Here is a 20,685-nt window from a genome sequence, read left to right as displayed (position 1 = left end):
TAGAATACAAATCAATACAATATAGCAAATGCTTATATTCTTAAGGGGAATCCCTGGTATAAAAACAATGGCTTTTCCTGTGATATATATGAATAAAAATTAAAACATAAATGATATATATTCAGACATACCTTGGGGATGATCTTCATGCCTTATTAACTTTAAAATTTGTCAATTTTTTGTTCCTTTGATTTTAAAAAATGTTCAATATGCATTTTTAATCTTTACTTTATTTCCTTCTGGTAAAAAAACTTCGCATGCATTTTTATTCTGTTTTATGTCACAGTTTGGTTTTAAATTCCTCTTATAACTTTAAAAAAGGTACCTATGGCATAATTATAATCAAATTACATGATAACCACAGTAATTAACTTTAATGAAAGTACAGATATTTTGTACTGAAAATAACAGTACATCAGTGTGTAAAAACAAGCAAACCAAAGAACAGGAATACATACAAGAATTAGTTTACTAATTAAAAACAAGCAAGAAATTATTAATTTTAATATTAAAACTATTTGATGTTTACATAAAATAAGAATCTCCCAAACTTTTGGGAGAGAGCAATCATTCTGATTCAAGCTATGCCAATGTAAAAGGGCTTCACAACTTTCTTTGAAAAGACATTCATATTTATTTAAAATTGCTTCTATGGAGAAGATGAGCTTCATCCCATCAGATGCTGTTTCAGGGTCAATATTATACCGTGCCAGACAAGACTTTTGAGGTTTCATGTATTCAATGTAATATTGACGTTCATTAATTCTTTTTTCCACAGAAAAGATTTGGAAAACCGATAAAGGAAGAGCTGAAGTGATAATGGATAGGACTGACTATGAGAGGAGGACAGGTAGAGGTATCCTGTAAAAGGCAGTCTATCGAGAAATTAGTTACGATCCTACAAAAATACAGATTAAACAATTAAATAAGTTTCTTGAAGTTGCTAGCTGGGATCAAAATACTTTGTGTCATATAAACAAGACTCCTTGTTTATATGGTCTCCCAAAAATTCACAAAGAAGGTTGCCCACTGTGAATTGTATCGACTCTCCCACCTATAAAATTACTTAATTTCTTTCACGTTTATTAACTGCTCATATTAGATAATCCAGATCATTCATCAAGAATATTCAAATACAGGAGTCAGATTTGCTAGTCAGCTTTGACGTTGTTTCCCTTTTTACACATTCCATTATCTGACACTATTAGTTTACTACAGTAAAACTTGTCCAAGGCGAAAACTTGCTCAATGTGAACAAATTATATATTTTGAATTTGTTATACAATCAGGATATTTCAGCTGGAAAATGCCCACCTATATGCCTGAATATATGTCATTTATATTTTAATTTTTATTCATACAAATTACAGGAAAAGCCAGTGTTTTTATACCAGGGTGCCCCTTAAGAATATAAGCATTTGTTATATGTGTATCGATGAAATATAGAATTTTTTTTTTTCCTTCTAAAAAGCATGCTATGGTGAATTTCCTTTAATATAACATTGATTCCATGAAATTTCAACCAGGAGATTCTGGTAGTTTGTTACAGTGAGTGAATTCACTAGTGGTGTTTATAATAATAAGAACCAATTGTCTTATTATTTTCATTATAAGAAACTATTGGTCATTTTTCCCAGCTGCATAAATATACATCTGCTAAATGTAGTCAACTCACTATAGCAAACACCACTATAACAAACTACTGAAGAGTCCCAACCAAAACATTATAGGTACAATGCTGTGCTATAAAAAATTCACTGGAAAACTATATTTTGAACTTATTTATCATAAATGTTGATTAACAATTCAAGTTAAGTTGAAATAGTATTGTCAAGAACCATCCTTAATCATCCTTGTGACCAGTCATATTTATTATATCTGAGTATATTTTCAGCTGCTCAAGTTTTCAACTTCCTATATTTAGCCCCCCCCCCCAAAAAAAAACTTCCTTTAAATCTTGAATCCTCTCTGAATTCCATTAGGTTATGATGCATTAATTTAAATGAGCATTATTAACATCCTGTTAAATTCAGTAAGTAAACAAAAAAGTTTCTGAAGTATTTGGCTGGATTAACTTAAGAAAACAAAGTTAGCAAAAAAAAAGTTGCAAATCGCTATCAACAGAAATCATCAGCCCTGTTTTGGCATTATAATTTTATAATGCCCAAACAATCACTATTCATCTTAGATGAATTGAAATAAGTTCATGTTTATTTATACAGAAAATTATTTCTGACCTAATATTAATTTCTATACAAGTTTTGGATGAATTAACAGCATTATACCAAGAAGGAATTTCAAATATTTATTATCTAGTTAACTATATGCTAATTTACTACTGGTGAGTTTAGTTAATATAGTTAATATTTTTAATGTTATGAACATTTCATATCAAATAAATTTTCAAATATCAATAAAAATATACATCACTATTATTTTAGAAATTAATGAACTAAACTTTAAGACAGGTTCATCATCAGTTAAATGTAAATAACAAGCGTGGAAGTAATTACCTGAGAGAAAAACATTCACTAACTATCCCTGTATTTCTATCATCAAATTCCTGACACTTACCCTCAAGGGGTGTACGGTCTTCCTAATTTTGAAATAAATGCGAAATCTTACCTCCCAAGTATATCCAATGACAGTTATCATGCAGTGCACTGAGAGTAAAGCAGACAAAAATAAGGCAGGTAGCCAAGAAAGCTGTAGGGATGATTGATGGATCTACTAAAATCACATAATTCAGCAATGGACCAAGACCAAGACCTAAAATAAAAAAATATTAAATCAATTTTATATGGCTTCTGCATGCTTAAGTTAAAACAATTTTTTATATAAAAAATGATGAACAATATTGAGGCTTAATAATAAATCCACCAGTATGGATTCTGCCAAATCCAGATCCAGCTAATTTCTTAGCCCACATCACTCGCCACTGGACAGATGCCATAGAAAAGGTTCAGAGAAACATGTGCTGTTGCCCTTAGTATTTCCAAGACTTTCAATTGTGTTTGGCATCAAGGCCTGCTTCGAAAACTGCCTTCTTAGGTCTCCTTGTCACCCTAAGTAATTGGATAATCAGCTTTCTCTTTGGTCATTCATGGCAGATGACACCCTCTCCAAGTTTTGCCACCAATGCAGGAGTACCTCAGAGATCCGTTCTCTCACCTACTCTCTCTTATACATAAATAATCTACTCTCAATCACTACAAATCTTATCCATAGCTTTGTAGATGATAAGCACTCTCCACTCACCCTGCTCCTTTGACAAACCATCTAGTTCCCAGACATCCCTTACATCAAAGATCACCCATAACCAGTGCCTTAAAAACACTGATCTCCATAAGATCCTTCAGTGGTGGAAGGATAACTAGTCACATTCAATGTTGCCAAAACACAGCCCTGCCTTTTCTCTTGCAAAAGGGGGGGATCTCAGATCACCTTCCCATATCCTCAGTAATACACATCAAAAGACAGGATGCTTCCCCCCCCCCAACTGACATTTACCTACAACCTCTCTTGGCACAAACACATCACAATTAATTGCTTCCTTAGCTTCTAAAAAACTAGGAATTCTTTTCTGCTCAAGAAGCTATTTTACACTGACCCAAGCTATTAATCCTATATAAATCCCAAATCTGTACATCCTTAGAATACTGTATACACATTTAAGGTGGTGCACTTAAAACCTTCTTAAAAATTGATTCTGTCCAGAGGGAGCAATTCAACCCATAGATGACACTTCACTAACAGGCTCATTTCACCCTCTACCTCACAGATGCAATGTTTCAGCTCCATCTCTTTTACTAGTATTTTCATGGTCACTAGCGAATTGACAAACATCACTCCTCCACTGGCTGTTAGGCCTATTAAAACAAGAGCAGCCACTGTCCAACCTCCCTTTACCATACAACTGCAAACTCAAACCTGCTTCTCTTCATTTATTCCACTTAACTCTGTCCTCTGGAACAGCTTTTCTCATGATGTGTTTACCAACAGTTTCAACCTATAGCTCTTCTAAGATGTCAATTTTTTTCTCAACCCTCACCTGCACTTCACACAGCACTAATGTGCTAAAAGTTCTCATACCTCTTGTGTGTGGGGAAAAAAAAAAAAAAAAAAAAAAAAAAAAAAAAAAAAAAAAAAATACTATATCCGCATCTGTCTAAACAGCAATAATCTAAAAGTTGCTTACCATATGTATATGTTATGGGCCAAGTGACTAATAGATCATTATTCATAACGCCTGGCCATTATAAATAATGACTAAAACAGCCATAAATTAATCAGTATTTATCAGCCTGATAAATACTGATTCATTTATTAAATTGACCAGACATCATGAATAAAGCCACATTCCCTTTGGGCAATTTGATTTTCAAAAATAAAACCTAACATAACCTAAATTCTTATCTCCCGTGTAATATTTTTATATTTAGTACTTAATTCTTTTTTCCATGCAGTTTCTGCTGCCATGGCCAATAGCGATATAGGCATCATGCAATATCTGAAATATTTCTTTAATGTGAATGTAATATTCAATCAAATTGCCACATGCATATTACAATACCCATATATGAAGTTTATGTGTTATGGATCAAGTCACTTTGGTTTTTAACTCACTTTTGCTGTCATTGTCATATACGCTGATTTTGTAAAAATTTTAGTGACCCGGGCAAAGTTCCATTCACATTTCTCGATAAAAAGAAACCTGAAGAATCTCTCTTCCCCCAACCCCTACCGCTTCTAATACTGCCAAAAAGGTACCATTATTATTATTACTCTGATTATGACCAGATGATAGCAGTATTCATACTGACCCATCAATCATTCATAATGGCCAGGCATTATGTCTGTATTAATCATTTAGTCCATAACATATATATTTATTCTTTATATAAAATTTTTACATAAAATACAAATAAATGTAACTAGTAAAGAAATTCCAAGCATACATACAGTGTATGCAGCAGAGCTCTGTGAACTCTACTTTTGTCATTAGTAGTCCCAGACCTGCAAATTCTAGGAATAATAATGGCTTTCAAGAGTCAACATAAATGCACTATTAAAGCCCACTTCCAATTCTAAAGTCTCATGGACACCACTTCTCAGATGCAATTCCTCCATCCCCCCCCCTCTCCTCACTCCAATGCCATTTCTCTATTGTCAGCAACCCTAAACCTTCATCTAACTCACTCTTTGCATATCCCAGACCATCTCAAGCTTTTGTCCACTCACACATTCACTTCTAAATCCCCCCCCCCCACACACACACACAAAAGGATGAAATACTCAAAACAGTCCAGAAATGATTGACTATGGTGGTTATTGGTCTCTGGAATGTTGAGTATGAGAACAGATTGAAGGAATGCAATTTGCAAGAAGGGAGACATGATTGAGACAAGCTGGTAGGGGGTTAATACCAGATCAACATGGATGAGGTTTTTTCATAACGGGATGGAGATGGGAAGAGGATATCCCTGGAAGCTGTATAAGGCAGGCATGATCAAAGGCGTACGTAGTAGATTTTTTTGCATGGAAAGTGGTGGCTGGTTGGAATGAAATGCCTGAAAGTGTGGCAAGTACAGAAACAGTGAATGCATTTAAGGCTCTGTATGATGAACTGAGTATGACAGTGGGATCTCCCATGATGAGTTTGGATTCCATGGATCTATCTACTAAAATGAATATTTCTTACATAGCCACCTATTTTAAGCTGTAAGAGGCCTTTTTACTTGCAAGAAAAGCATATTGTATGTTTTGCTGTTAGTTTATGCCCAAGCAAATAAGGCCCATGAAACAAGTTTTCTGTTTATTAAAAGAGTGCATTCCTCCTAGCTGATATTTTTCACATGAATAAAAATCACGTGTATAGGAAGAAAAATCCTGCTAGGTACATTAGACTAATTTTTCTTTGGAAATTCCTATGAAGGGCTGAGTTGGATAAAGGGAACGGATACACTATGATAATGTTGGATTTTTCTAAAGGCATTTGATAGGATACCACGCAATAGGCTGTTGCATAAACTGGAGAATATGGGATTGGAATATAATCTATTGACTTGGATCAAGGGATGGTTGACAGACAGAGATCAAAAAGTGGTATACAGTGGGTATGAATCTGCTAGATTTAAGGTAATCAGTGGTGTACCTCAGGGTCCAGTCCTTGGGCCATTATTGTTCAATCTATACATTAATGACATCAAGCAAGGTCCATCATCAGATTTGCAATTGTTTGCTGATGATGCAAAGATAGGCAGAGTAATCAGGGATGCTACTGATATTCAGCAATTACAAAATGATTTGAATAGACTGGAAATCTGGGCAAGTGAAAATGGCTATCAGTTTAATGTTGGTAAGTGTAAATTATGCACTATGGCGTGATTAGAGTTCCAGTGGCATATTATATTAGCAGAGTTATGCTACAAGAAACTGATAAGGCAAGGGAGATCTTGGTGTATTGGTGGATAAGAATTTGAACTTCAGAGGTCACCTACCAAAAGATGTAATTACAACTCAAAGGATAATTGCGATGTTGAATCGAACCTTGACATGTAAGGATAAGGTAGTCATTTTGCCTCTTTATAAGGCTTTGATAAGACCACACTTGGATTACTGTGTGCAGATTTGGTCTCCCGGGTTCCAAGGGGATAAAGAAGCTGCGGAAAGAGTGCAAAGAAGAGTTACAAAGATTATATCCGGATTATGGGGTTTGGATTATGAGGACAGATTGCGAGTATATGGATGACAGACTCTGGTTAACAGGAGAAAGAGGAGTGATATGATAGTCTATAAACTTTTGAACAGGTGTTATAGCATTTCAAATGATGAAATTTTTTGTTATATGGAAGGCGGGGAGAGAACACGGGGACATCGATGAAAGTTAAGTTTGTTCATAGTCAAGAAATGGGTAAGAGCTAGGTTTTTCTCCCAGAGAGCAGTGAGTGAGTGGAATAATTTGCCCTTAGGGGTAGTGAGTGCATCTAGTGTAAATGAATTTAAGGGGAGGTATGATAGCTGGGTTGGGTAATTTACAGCTTCCTTCAGGGAGGCAAGGACTCATTGGAGATCTTAGATAATAATTATAAACTATAAATAAATAAAAGACACCTGCGGCTATAAATGAGGTGGAACACGAAATGACAGATGAGTAAAAACACTGTGGGACTGAATGGGATAATGACAATAGTGCTGAAGGAATATGCAGGAATTAGCAGTGCTTTTGATGGTTTTTCAACTTTAATCTCTACAAAAGCAAACTTCCTAATGAGTGGAAGAAGGCAAGATAATTTCCATTATACTAGAGTAGTGCTATTTTATACAGAAGCAACCAAACAGACTAATCAGTACCTCTGGAGTGATCATTAAGACAGATTAATTAGGATCCACATCCAGATGAGCAGAAAGCATCTTCATTTCCTGTAGAGAAGACAATGTGGCTTGGTTAAAAAAGGTCTCGATTTAGCAATGCTCACTTTTAATAATAGGAAATGCAGACTTGGATAACAACTCAATACCACTATGGACATAGGATACACCGGGACATAGGGCTGACCAACTTATCCTGTGAACGGTTTAGGTCCATTGATTAATAACCCCCCTCGACACCACAAGGTAAAAGAGAGAAAAAGGAAGATGAGAATGACTTGGATAACAAGAATAAGGTTACAACTTGATCAGCGCATGAATCTTTAATCTATCAGCAAATCATTTACAGCTTTCAACACACAAACCACACATATAATGCATATAGGAGGACTTAATGTTCAAAATGTCCCCCCCTCCCATTTGCCTTGATGCATGTCCAAAATCTGCAAGGCCAGATACTGATGCCAACTCACACATTCAATGAAAACTCTGTGAATGCTCGCTTCAAATCCACTTTCGGGCTGGTGATGCTAAGATGTCATTTCGTGTAGCCTACTCCTCCTTTCAACCCCCAACCATAATTTGAAGTCCAACGGATCAAGACTTCCAGATGGCGATGTGGTCATGCACATTCACCTCCAAACATAAATCTTTAATCTATCAGCAAATCATTTACAGCTTTCAACACACAAACCACACATATAATGCATATAGGAGGACTTAATGTTCAAAATGTCTCCCCCCCCCCCATTTGCCTTGACGCATGTCCAAAATCTGCAAGGCCAGATACTGATGCCAACTCACACATTCAATGAAAACTCTGTGAATGCTCGCTTCAAATCCACTTTCGGGCTGGTGATGCTAAGATGTCATTTCGTGTAGCCTACTCCTTTCAACCCCAACCATAATTTGAAGTCCAACGGATCAAGACTTCCAGATGGCGATGTGGTCATGCACATTCACCTCCAAACACTGTTATGTGGTCCTCACCTTACAGGGACCCAGTCCTGCTGTAAGTTCCACTGCCTACCCGTGAAACAAGGTGTTGTTCAGGGGTCGTGCCACAGGCTCCAGCATGGTGTCTTGATACACTTTGGCAAAGGTTTTAACCCATTTCTTGCAGAAATGCAACTTGGATATCCCCTGATACATCATTCTCCCACATCAAACCACCAGTGATACGGGGGGGGATCACCTATTTGAATCCTGGATGCTATGGCACATACTGAGAGCCCATCCAGTGCATGTACTGTTTTGGCAGTTAAACAACTCTTCAACGGTGAAAATCTCACCTGTGAAGAGAATATCTATGTGTCTGTTGTTTGCAGACTGTTGGAGAAGTGCCTTTGATTTTATCAGCTTTCTGCCACATAAGTTGTATTAGGAAGTGTCCAGTAGAATGACAACAGACTCACCCTAGATTATCAGTTAGTACACACAACACTGTTCTCTGTGAAACATTCATCTCTTGTGACATCACTTTCTACATTCTCACAAGATTATGGTAGAGGCATGCCTTCACAGCCATCACAAGCTACTGAATACTAACACAGCATGGTCAACCTGTTCTTTGCTGTTCAGATACATCTTCAGTATTGTCATAATGGTTAATAGTCCAATACACCAATATCCTACTGAGCATTTTTAGCACGTTGAAAATAACAGGTGGCTGCATTCCAACCTTGTGAAGTGCTAGTACAGCTAGACAACTCTTTCTCTACTGATGTGTGTACCCATGAATGTTGGGTACACACAGCATCACTAACAGAACTGGGCTCACGCAATTCTGTAGGCAGCGTGGAAGTTGTAACAGTATTTATGGAAAGACTATGTAGTGTAATATTTTTAGATTTTGCCAAGATATTTCACAGGATTACAAAGGTTGGCAAAAAAAGAGAAATGCAAATTATATATGCTTGTAATGGCTAGAAGAATGCCTGATTGACAGGTATCAGAAATACATAATGGCATTACTTTTCTAAGAGAATGAGGATGACACTACAGAATTCCATACAAATTCCTGATATATATATTCCCTCAGATGTACAGTATATTATGAGAGTTAGGATATAACTTCTTAATGTAGTAATAGCTTCCTATCAACAATTTTCCTTTAAATTAATTTGTTAGCTGTCAAGACTCCACTCACATCAGATCTTACTGTATCACTCCACCTAAATCTTGGTCTTCTGCTGGGTCTTTATTCCTGTTATCCTTGTAATAATACTTGTTCTAGTAAATTTTCGTCTCCCATTCTGTTTAAGTCACCATACCACCTGAGTTATATAGTATTCCATAGTATTCATTTCTGAATACTAACTAATATCCTCGTGTTTTAAATATGATACTGCCATTGATACCATCTGTTCACTATTGTAATTTTTCTCAGAAGTCATGTATCTGTGGCCTTCAAGTCTTTAAGTGCTATTTCTAACCTAGAGCTCAGATCTATAAGTTAAAATTGAAAAAAAAGAAAAAGTCTTATATACAGCTAGTTTAGTCTTCACTAATTTCTGCTATTTCATATAAATTTAATACCACTCACGAAACCAATGAAAATGTCCGAAAACTGACTCAATAGATGGGAGAAAAAGGGAAAATATTCTGACTGTCAGAAGAAGACGACAGATGAAATTGTTTGGACATGTGGAGAGGGCTAATGGCATTCCAAAGGAAACCCTAGAAGGAATCGTTCCGGGATCAAGGGTTAGGGGCTGACCTCAATTAAAATGGACTGATAACATCAAAAAATGGACAAATTTCTCCCTTTCTCAACTGACATCAAGAACAAGAGACCAAGACCACTGGAGGAAGCTAGCAAAGAGTATCACCTACCAGCCATGAATGACCCAACGGTTCATTTAGGACTATGGGATAAGAAGAAGATATAAATTTAATCATTTAGCTTCCTACCAATACTAGCTTTGTTAATTCTGTTTTCTATTTCCATATTTAATTTGACATGTTCACTAAAATTTGTTCCTAAATAGCTGAAATGTTTTACTTGTTCAGTGAGGTTAATCATTCAGGATGCAGTTATTTTTCAATGTTTCTGCCTATTTTCATTGTCTTTTTATTGCTAATTTTCATACCAAATTTAGGAAATTCTGCAGACTTCTACTGGAAATATTTAGGAGTATAACATCTGTAAAGTAAAGAGCTGAGATTAATACTACATTTATTCATAATGTGATCCATATACAGATGACAACAGTGGAGATAATGTATATCCTTGTCTCACCTGATTTAACATCAAACCAACACCTATATCTCCTTAATTTTAACTGCTGATTTACAAATCAAATATAAACTACTATGTATTGCTTGATATGTCTCATATCACTTTTCTTAGCCTTCTCTCAAGTTCACTTACATAAATCTTACCAGTAATTCCTCTGTAATTCTTATTATTTTATTTTCCTTTTTATAGATGGATTTTATGAGAGCTCTATTCAAATCATCTGGAATTCAAACCCTCTGACCAGGCCTTCTGAATTATGCAATGTGGCCAGTGTAAAACCTTTACACCTTCATATTTGAACTAAGTAATTATACTTGGCATCTTGAATACAAAATAACATGAAAACTGAAGACATCTTCAGTTTTCATGTCATTTTGTATATTATTATTATCTGTGATTCCTTTTGCAGTACTTTTTCCTCCTTTCAAAGTTTTTTCAATAGCCTACATATTTATTTTTTATGTTCTTACATGACTCATTTAACTAGTTTTATACATTGCTTTGCTTTATTATATTTTTCTCTGTATTTTCTCTCTCAGAGCACAAGCTTACCAGCTAGGAAGTTTCAGCAAGCTTTCAGCTTTCTTCTTTTCATTGACCAACTTTCTGAGTCCACAATGGAGTTCTGATTTTTGTATCCTTGTAGATATCACCACATGCCTCTTTGGCTGAATCAATGTTCTCTTCAGTGTCTGCAAATGAATCTCCAAGATTAAATTTTTGTTTTCAAACTCTTTCATTTTTCCTGAATAATGTTTTAGTATTTGAATCTAGTATTTGCTTCAAAACTTTCTTACACAATCCTCTTTTCAATGATATATGCACATCAATTTTATACTGCTCAAAACTAAATGGTGACCGTGTCTTATTTCAAATCCTCTGTATACTCTTCTGTCCTGAACCAGCATGAAGATACTGCTACCAAGAATAACACTCAATGAGATTTCTCATTTCGTGCATCTCTATGCAAGTTTATGAATCTTTATGTTGGAAGATAATATTGGTAACAATCAATATGTCATGAGCAGAAATCCAATAGGTACTTCCATTATTATTAGCTTTGCTATTTTCTCCAAATTTATCCACCCAGAACATTTCTCTGTATCTCGTAATCATTTCCTACTTCGTTATTTAGATCCCCAAGGAGGACTAATTTTTCTTTTTTGTTGTGTCAGCTGCTTTCTCTAATGTCCCAAAAAAATTCTTCCACTTCTTAAATTTCACTGTCCACTTTCCCATTCTGATATTTGCAGCATCACTCCTTGATAGTGCCTGTTATTCAAGATTACCTTCATATTTGAATACTATAGCTATTCCTTTTCCCTGATTGTTATCACCTGAATATATAGCATTTTATATTTGTTGCTTAAGAATCTCACTTGTTTTTGTCTTCTTTTTGGTAACACTTATGTCGATCTGATAGTTATTCAATTTTTCTGCTAGTTCCATTTCTTATCCATTGATGCTTCTTTTGATGATGGTGCCAATCTGCTGATTTTGAGTTGGGATTTGTTCCAGGATTCCAGTAGCCAACTTTTCACTGTTTGTACTGGTTCCCTAATGAAAACAATGTGGGTCTTGTTTAATAGGACAACACTCCAGCTGGCATGAAGTTCTCTCTCACTCTCATGTTGTACCAAGCCACTAAGAACACAATCTAGTTGGTTAAATCCCAAATGCCATACTCAGGTCACTATTGTTTATGTATTACACACACACACACACACACACACACACACACACACACACACACACACACACACACAGTTGACCCTTGAACAAAGCAGGGGTTAGGTGTGCCAATCCCCCAAGCAGTCAAAAATCTGATAGATATGCATGTGTCTTCCTAAGTCATAATTCTAATATTTTGAGTAATTTTCATAAATTACTATCAGTGTTACTTATATTTGCAACCTTAATTTTTTTTAAAGAATCTCAAACTAAAATGCTTATCAGTACTGCAATGTCAAAAGGGTTCAAGTATTTTTATCTACAAAAATTTTTAATGGAGCAAATTTTTGGTTATTGATCATTGGAAATTCTAAGCACAATAGATATATATACATTTTCAAATGTATATATTACATTTGAAATTTTTTTTATTACATATGATGAAATACCTTTTCTAGTAAATCAAATTCTGAAATTACTCAAAAGAAATTAACAGGAAATTATATTTTATGTAAGCAATATTTAGTTTTTTTTATTTTTTGTTCTTAAAAATAGCATTTATAACAGTTGTATATTTGAGCTTATAACTCACTCCTGAAAAACACTTGTTTAATTCTTTTTAAAATTTTCTTACAGCTTTCTTTTCAATGAAATTGATTTTTATCATATGCTCAACATATGAATAACAAAAATTAGTAAAAGTACAAAATTATAAGAATGGTATATTTGCATTTTTCTGACATGCCTGCAAAAAAACTCAAACTATCTTGGTTCAGTGGTAGAAAGGAAACCGATTTTTGGAATAATCTGATGTTAGGATGCTATGTTGAGATCAGCAAAACTGCAAATAATGGACATTAGAATGATTCGAATTTTTCTGATTCTAGAAAAGGATCTGATCTTCAAGATGAGTAAAACTGCAAATATCACCAAATTCCTAATATGCATTTTCAAGTGGGCATAGAGGACACCATGATAGTATTACAACAATAAGTTTATATTAACTTTCTACTGAATATTGCTCCACATCAGTCTATTACTTGTCAGGATTCCAATATTCTTTGATCTATATTTTGTTTGGTCTTGATCTGCAAATAATTAGCATTTCCCTAGTTAATTTGAATTCAAAAATAATATTAAATTATCTGAAATCAATATTTTTATTATGAGAATTATTCACACCATTTGCTATATTGATTAATTCACATGCCAATTTGAAAAATGACCATGATCAATTATCAATTACACTGATCTGGTTCGGTTGCTAGGTAGTATAGCACACCTCTCAAAACAAACAGGCAACAGGCTACAAAAACTTTTTTGAAATTTCACTGAGCTTGGATGTTTGTGATTATCATTATCTCACCTAATGTTTATCATCAGCTGAGATATAAAGTTCAACATGTGGTGTGAGACAGTTACTCTCTAGCAGAAAGGTGAAATGGCTTGAAGTTCTATGTATGGTCTCTAGAATAGGTCTTCCAGCTTATTAAATATCAAATGTGTAGAAAATTACCGCATTTTTTGGACCACAAGATGCACCTTTTTATGTAGAGAAAGAGACTTAGAATTGGGGTGCATCTTATGGTCTGAAGGTAGGTGATACCAGGTAATTCTTGGATTCCCCGATTTACATAAGAAAACTTTACCAGCATCAATAGTAGTTAGTAGACTAGTGTATGCGGTTTCAAACGGACGAGATGATTATCGAGTCTTTTAAAGAATGCTGCATAAGTAATGCGATGGATGCCACCGAAGATGACTCAAGTTTTTGAAGAGAGTGATAATAATAGTTCAGACAATAATACAAAAAGCGACAGTAACGAGATGAGTGAAAACGAACTGAATGCTGCTGGTACAAGTTATGGTAATAATAAATATGGTAATAAAAATATAAAACACCTGTCATGGGTGGGAGTAAAGAAAGATAATCATGTTATCAATTAATTTCATGTAATAAATGAAAATTCTTAGTTGTGAGAGAATTTAAAGATGTTATTCTTTATTATTTGCATGCTAAGAAACATTTTGCCAATCTAGTCCAAGAGAATATACCAATTAAATAAATGGTAATTGAATTCACAACCTGTTTATTTAATTGTTCCAAAGGGCACTCACTGTGTGTGTGTGGGGGGGGGGATACACCCAGTAATTACTATTTATCTGACCTTCAAAACAGTGTATCTTACAGCAACATGTAATTGTACTTAAATTATCAGAATGGCAAACTGCATTTCCATTGTGGCTAGATAAAGGATAAATAAACTATGTGCATATTCACACACTTTCTCCAATATATGCTTTAATTTATGAGGTTTATGAGAAAAACTGCAAAGTATACCCTATTTGATCACAAAAGAAATGAAGATATTATGAAAGAATTAAACCAAGAACCAGTAATAAAAAAAATTAAAAAATATAAACATAAATGGAAATATTTGTGACGTCTAGGACGTCCTCTTAAATGATTCAACGATGACTTCTAAGGCCGGAACAGGCCATGCTAGGCCTAAATCCTTGATACGTATGATGATGATGATGCTTTAATTTAAGAATTGGGAAGGGTACAATTGTTAAAACAGTATCTCCCCTTCTCTCTCTCTCTCTTTTTTTAAGGAGGAATGGCATGAATATTAAATTGGAAAGTTTTTTCTATAAACACAATCATCAATAAAATGCTTTATGTAAAAAAAATCAGATGAAGTAACTGCTTTGGAAATTTTCATCAGCATGTCAAGTTAAATTATGAATTGACAATAACTTCTGGTGAACTAAAGACCTCTACAAAACACTTACTGTTCTTGTCATAACCTAACTTTGCAATGTGGATGAAGTTTCCAATCCATTAGTGATACTTAGATGCAGAGATCTGAAGAGAATCAGATCTCTTCTAACTGACATTTGGCACACATTACATCCATTGCCTCTTCGGCTAACAAAAAAAAAAACTTCTCTGCATAAGTATGTCCCACTAACTTGATACAAAGTCGATCAATCAGAATACCATTCTGATATTCTGAATAGTATATGAAAATTCAATGAAAAGTGCTTGAATACTGACCAGAAGGTGACAATTCAATAAGTAACTTACTTACGATGTGTGAGATAGCAGACATCGTCCATTTCTGCATTATATTTCTATTGGTATTTCCATGGTGTACGTAACCAATATTCATCACTAGCAACAAATTGCAAACCCTGGAAACCTGCTTCCTTTTCATCCCATCCTTTTTTTTTTTTTTTTTTTTTTTTTTAATCTATGGAACAGTGTTCCAAAGGCTACAATCTCCAACTATTTAAAAAGAACAATAAATCCCTTCTATGATTAGGTGGGAGTGAGAGGTTTGAAAAGCTCTGATAAATGGTTCAATCTCAATTCCTTCTTGATTATCACAACTTTTCAACACTCCCTTGTACATATGGTACTAATGTGCTATAGATCTGGCAAACTCATGAATGAGTTTAATATTAATCCTGATATGTGCAAATAGCCAATTTTATACAACTGCCTATACAAATGGAGTATACATTATCATTGCTTTCTTATAACTAAATACATGCTCATTATCATTTTTTAAAAACTATATATACACAAAATTTTAGAAATAAATCCTCATTTTTCATTACTTTTTTTTTTTTTTTTCCAGAATAAGAGAATTACATAATCTTACCTGAGCAGAAAGCAAAACTAAGAAGCAATCCAAGCCTCATTAACTGGTTTTTTTTACCCTGGTCTGGAGTAACAGCTAATGATACCAATAAACCAATTGCTGCCAAAGATGTTATCAAATTGCTCTGCAATTTATAATAAAAAATAAAAAAAACAAGAAATTATCAAAATTATAAGTATAATATGCATAATTTAAATGAATACTTCATGTAAAATTGATGCTTGAAAACAATGCATCTTATTAACTGATATTTTGTAAAATCTATCTCAAGAAAGAGGGAAATCCTCTTTCCAAGACAGTTGTTACTGAATTTCAACTCATATGGAGCATTTACAGAGGTGATATATATCACATTAATGCCTCAGTTACTGCCATCTATTATTTAAATGAAAAGACCAAGATCCAAGTTGCAACTCAGTCTATAATAGGAATTTTTAGGTTACTTTCAAGCAAAATTAAAACCATCAATAATAAATTTTTTCCTATTCTTATACTAGTTTCCTGTTTTGATATTTGGAGAAGTGCATGAAAAACTTCTCTAAAATTCTTAATGCTATTCAGAAGACAGGGTTGACCTAATCTCCAGGATCGAGATGGTTACACCTATACCATGCATTCAATACTGAGTGTATGGGCTATTATGAATTAAAAAAAAAAAAGAATTGGATGAATTTTTGAATGGAAATTAGTGCCTGCTGGCTTTTTTTTTTTTTTCTTTTTATGTTGAGCCCATAAATGAGAGCTTTGGTTAATCAACATATAGTATGTCAGTAGTGTATGGGTAGCAGATTGGGAAAGAAGAAACTTGTTTACATGTGATTTAAAAACCTGTACATTATATTCCTTGGATAACACATGAAGAAGAAGACTGTTCCACAATACAGGGATGAAGGAGAAGGCAAAGAAACTTGTTCTGCGGATTTCAAGGTGTACTGTGAAGGGATGTTGGACAGCAGCCATATATATGTTCCAACGGACTTATTACTGAGTGGAAGAATTATTGATGCTGTTTCATAAGAACATTTGCCATGGAAATATTTGTAGAATACACATATTGCAGAAACCAAACACCTGTGCCAAAGTGAGAGGAATGAGTTAGTAAGAAATAAGTTATCAATCTAACTGCTCTCTTCTGTTGTGTCAAGCATTTTGAGGGAGCTTTTAGAACCCCCACCTCAAATGTCAGCAGTATTCAATAGCTGGGAAGATTTTGTGATTTGTATAAGGTTAACAGCTGTTCAGAGGCATAGTAAAATCTTCAGCAAAAGAGAAATCCTAGTTTATCAGCTGAGGAAGCAATGGTTGTAATGTGTTTATTTATGCCAGGAGAGGCCTGATGTCAGAGTGATTTCAAGAAGAGGAATCTCGAACTTGTCTGGAAATTTCTTTTTTATGAAGAAATAAGGCAGAGTTTTGAGTTTTGCTGGCATTTAAATTCAGGTTATCTGAACCTTACTGGATGGCCTGGAGATCAGAATTGAGGATGGTGGTGGCAGATGTTCTGTAGGCTGAGGTGATTTGTGTAGAGTATGATTTATCAAATGAAAAGGAGGAGTGCAATGTGCTATCATCTGCAAAATGTATTTGGATGAAGGTCAACTGGAGTAGGTCATTGATATATAGAAGGAAGAGGGTTGGTGAGAGGATAAGGAACCCTCTATCACCACACTCTTCATCCAGACAGAAAGCTTGCAATCCAACAGCAGAAGTACTAGGACAGATCAAGTCAAAAGCTTTGAAGATATCAAGTGCAACCACTTGAGATTTGCCAAACTTCTCCAACATTTCCTTGCTCCTATGTAAACATAATGATGCCTAGATATGCATGTTTTGCTACACTATCTTTTTTATTTTTTATTGAAAAAAATAAAAATCTGGAATCTGGTCAGAATTATCATTAAGAAAAGTTACTACAGTAACTTGCATATACTTGACCACATATTTTCCACTTTGTATTATAAACCAAGCATTTTCCCAGCAAATGTTCATGAATCAAAGTCACCAAATTAGTGGGGTAGAAATAATTGGTTTATAGCACAAACTGGAAAATGAGATTGGGGAAGGGGTGTCTGTCCCATTATTTTTGATACTCCTTACATTAATGTATAGACAATCTACCTGCATGTTCTTTTGTATACTCTTGTGTGCAGTCTGCATGATATAGTTGGGCATCTTGCAGATCTTTATTATTCTCTAGTTCTTTATACATGTAGACATCTTTGCACACATTTGATGGGTCTGAACCAGATGAACACATAGCTGAAATCTTCTCTCCTCATAATCATTTCCATGATAAAGCTCATTTCTGCGATTAGCACAATTATATAACATTGTCACTCTTACACTCATATTCTCACCATTCCTCCCATTATAATTTAATTTCCCTGAGCACAGCTTACCTTGCTGAACTAATTTCACTACCTCTTTTATTCCATCTACTTCTGTTCTTCGGAACCCAGGCCCCTCCACTTCACCTTCCCCAAAGAATACACTTGTCAGATATAATTTTTAAATGCATACATAAATTTGTTTCACTTAAAATGCAACAATACAGCTTTTATTTTCTAATCTGTGCTACATAGAGCATAACTAAAGAATTTTATGATATACAGCAGTTGCATTCACTGTATGACACTATTTTCTAAAATTTTTTCTTTTAAATATCTGATCCATACACGAAAGGTTACAAGACCTATAGCATACCACTGCTGTATGTGGTCAAGAGTATAAGAAAGGAGAAATCTTCTGACATTATGAACATAAGAGTGTATTCTTTGGGGAAGGTGAAGTGGAGCGGTGTTTCAAAGAACAGAAGTAGATGGAGTAAAAGAAAAGGTAGTGAAGTTAGTTAAGCTGTACTGTAAATAGGTGTTGCTTAGCAGCTCTTGTTCTTATGATTTTGGAGGAAAGTGAAAGAATGATGGTAGCCAATTCAGCAGCACACTGTCTGTAAAATTATCTATAGAGCAAGCATAAGGCAGAAACAATGTCAGAGAAGAATTGAAGTGGATCTGTGAGAGAGCAATCATTAACTGGATTGCCCTCTTTTGGATAGCAGCAAGCAATCTTAGAGAAATTCAGTGCACTACCCCAAATGCATGAGCAATATTTCATGGTTGGGTAGATTTGGGATTTGTATTGTTCACAGCTGTAAAAGTGTGAAATAGTGTCCTGAGCATAGAATTAATTTTTGAAAGCTTCAGAAGCATAGCAATGGCTGTGATGTGGTTGTGAAAGTTGAAGGTGCATATAAGTTTAAGAAGGAAAGCCTGATAATGTCTGGATATCTGGACATTGCTGAAAGTAAAAGGAAGGGATGAAATATTTCAGTCCTGTCTAATCTCTTGCAAGAGAACAGACAGAAACTAGGTGCCATTGAAGTCTACAAGACTCCTTAATCCCTCTGAAATATTGCTAGATCAGAGTTCTATCAATTCAATATCAAGTCATGGTGGATCTTGAAAGCTCTAAGAACAACTGGGCACTACAAGGTTTGTCAAAAGAAGAGGAATGAAGTGTACCATTCTCTACCAAGGGTACCTGGATAGAATTTGCAGGAGTACCCCACAACATAACACTGAGGTAGTTACTTCTGCATTTGTGGGGAAATCTGAGGAAAGGAACCCATCCACCATGACTCAGTGAGTTACCATTGAAAAATCTAATAATTCAGTTGCAGAGATGGAAGAGAGACCATAGAATGGCAGTTTGCTAAATAAGCCCTGTGCAAACCTAATATTTCAAAATTCTTTCTTTCATAGTTACACAGTGATCAGCATTCATTATTAAAAAAATTATCAAAAAAACTGCCATGTTACAGTAAAACTTCAGTTTAATATAAAATAATCACCCAATGTTTCAACATTCGTATCAAGGTCATCATTTGGAGTACACACATATATACAAATCTATGTTATAATCTACACAGTATGCTAAAGTCACTAATTTGGTCAACAGTTAACTTATTTTTTCACCAGCTAACTAAAAAACAACCACCCAAACTGGTGTGACTTTAGCATACTATGTAGATTGAAACAATTTATTTCTTTATATGTGTATACTCCATATGAGCTTGATGTGAATGTCAATTTCAGTTTATATTAAATTGAAGTTTTACTATAACATGGTTGATGTTTCCATATTTTTTTTTAATATTTAATCAACATTTGAAATGTCATGATCAACAATAAAGCTTCTACAAATTTTTCTATGGCTTGAGTCCAGAGGTAAATGGTGAATGCTAGAAGACTGGCTGTAGAATAAGAGTGGCAGAATCCATATTGCTGGCACTGAGCATATTACATTTCTTTGGAATAAGCTGGATGTAGGTCTGTTTTCACATTGCAAGATAGATGCCAGTTGAATAGGACAGACTGAAGAGGTGATATAGGACGTGTTAGTTCTGGGGCACAAGTTTAACACAACAGGTGAATACCATTAAGAACAGCTGCCTTGTTTTGTGCTCAAATTATTAAGGATTCTTTGGATTTAATTCTGGCAATTAAAAAAGAACAGTTACCACTTCTTGATTGACTAGGAAGAGAGGGGGAACTTGGCTCCTGGTCATCAATGCAGAAATCAGAAGGGTGATGCCAGTAAGTTGGCCTTGTCTGTAAATGACTATGGCACATCTAGATGAAAGGTAGAAACAGTGGACATTTGCATCCAATAGCTTTAGAAAAAGGACCAGAAGGCTCAACTGCCATTTAGACAGGAAGGGGCATTTGGCCC

The 20,685-nt window shown here is 34.7% G+C and overlaps 1 protein-coding gene across 1 annotated transcript in view; it reads right to left on the bottom strand.

Annotated features, from left to right (window-relative positions):
* The window catches only part of BI-1 (Bax Inhibitor-1), an 85,567-nt gene that overhangs the window by 36,973 nt on the left and 27,909 nt on the right, over window positions 1-20,685 (bottom strand). Inside the window, exons 3-4 of the mRNA XM_090395457.1 lie at window positions 15,955-16,078; window positions 2,626-2,769 (exon numbers count right to left, since the gene is read on the bottom strand). Coding sequence (XP_090251583.1) covers window positions 2,626-2,769; window positions 15,955-16,078 — 268 coding nt within the window. The remainder of the gene's footprint in view (window positions 1-2,625; window positions 2,770-15,954; window positions 16,079-20,685) is intronic.

This window comes from Typopeltis vanoorti, chromosome 7 (genome assembly GCF_054136105.1).
Source record: "Typopeltis vanoorti isolate ZY-2024b chromosome 7, IOZ_Tvanoo_1.0, whole genome shotgun sequence".
NCBI lineage: Eukaryota > Metazoa > Arthropoda > Arachnida > Uropygi > Thelyphonidae > Typopeltis > Typopeltis vanoorti.
Note: the sequence above shows the minus strand (reverse complement) of the source record. Positions and strands in the feature narration are given on the sequence as shown.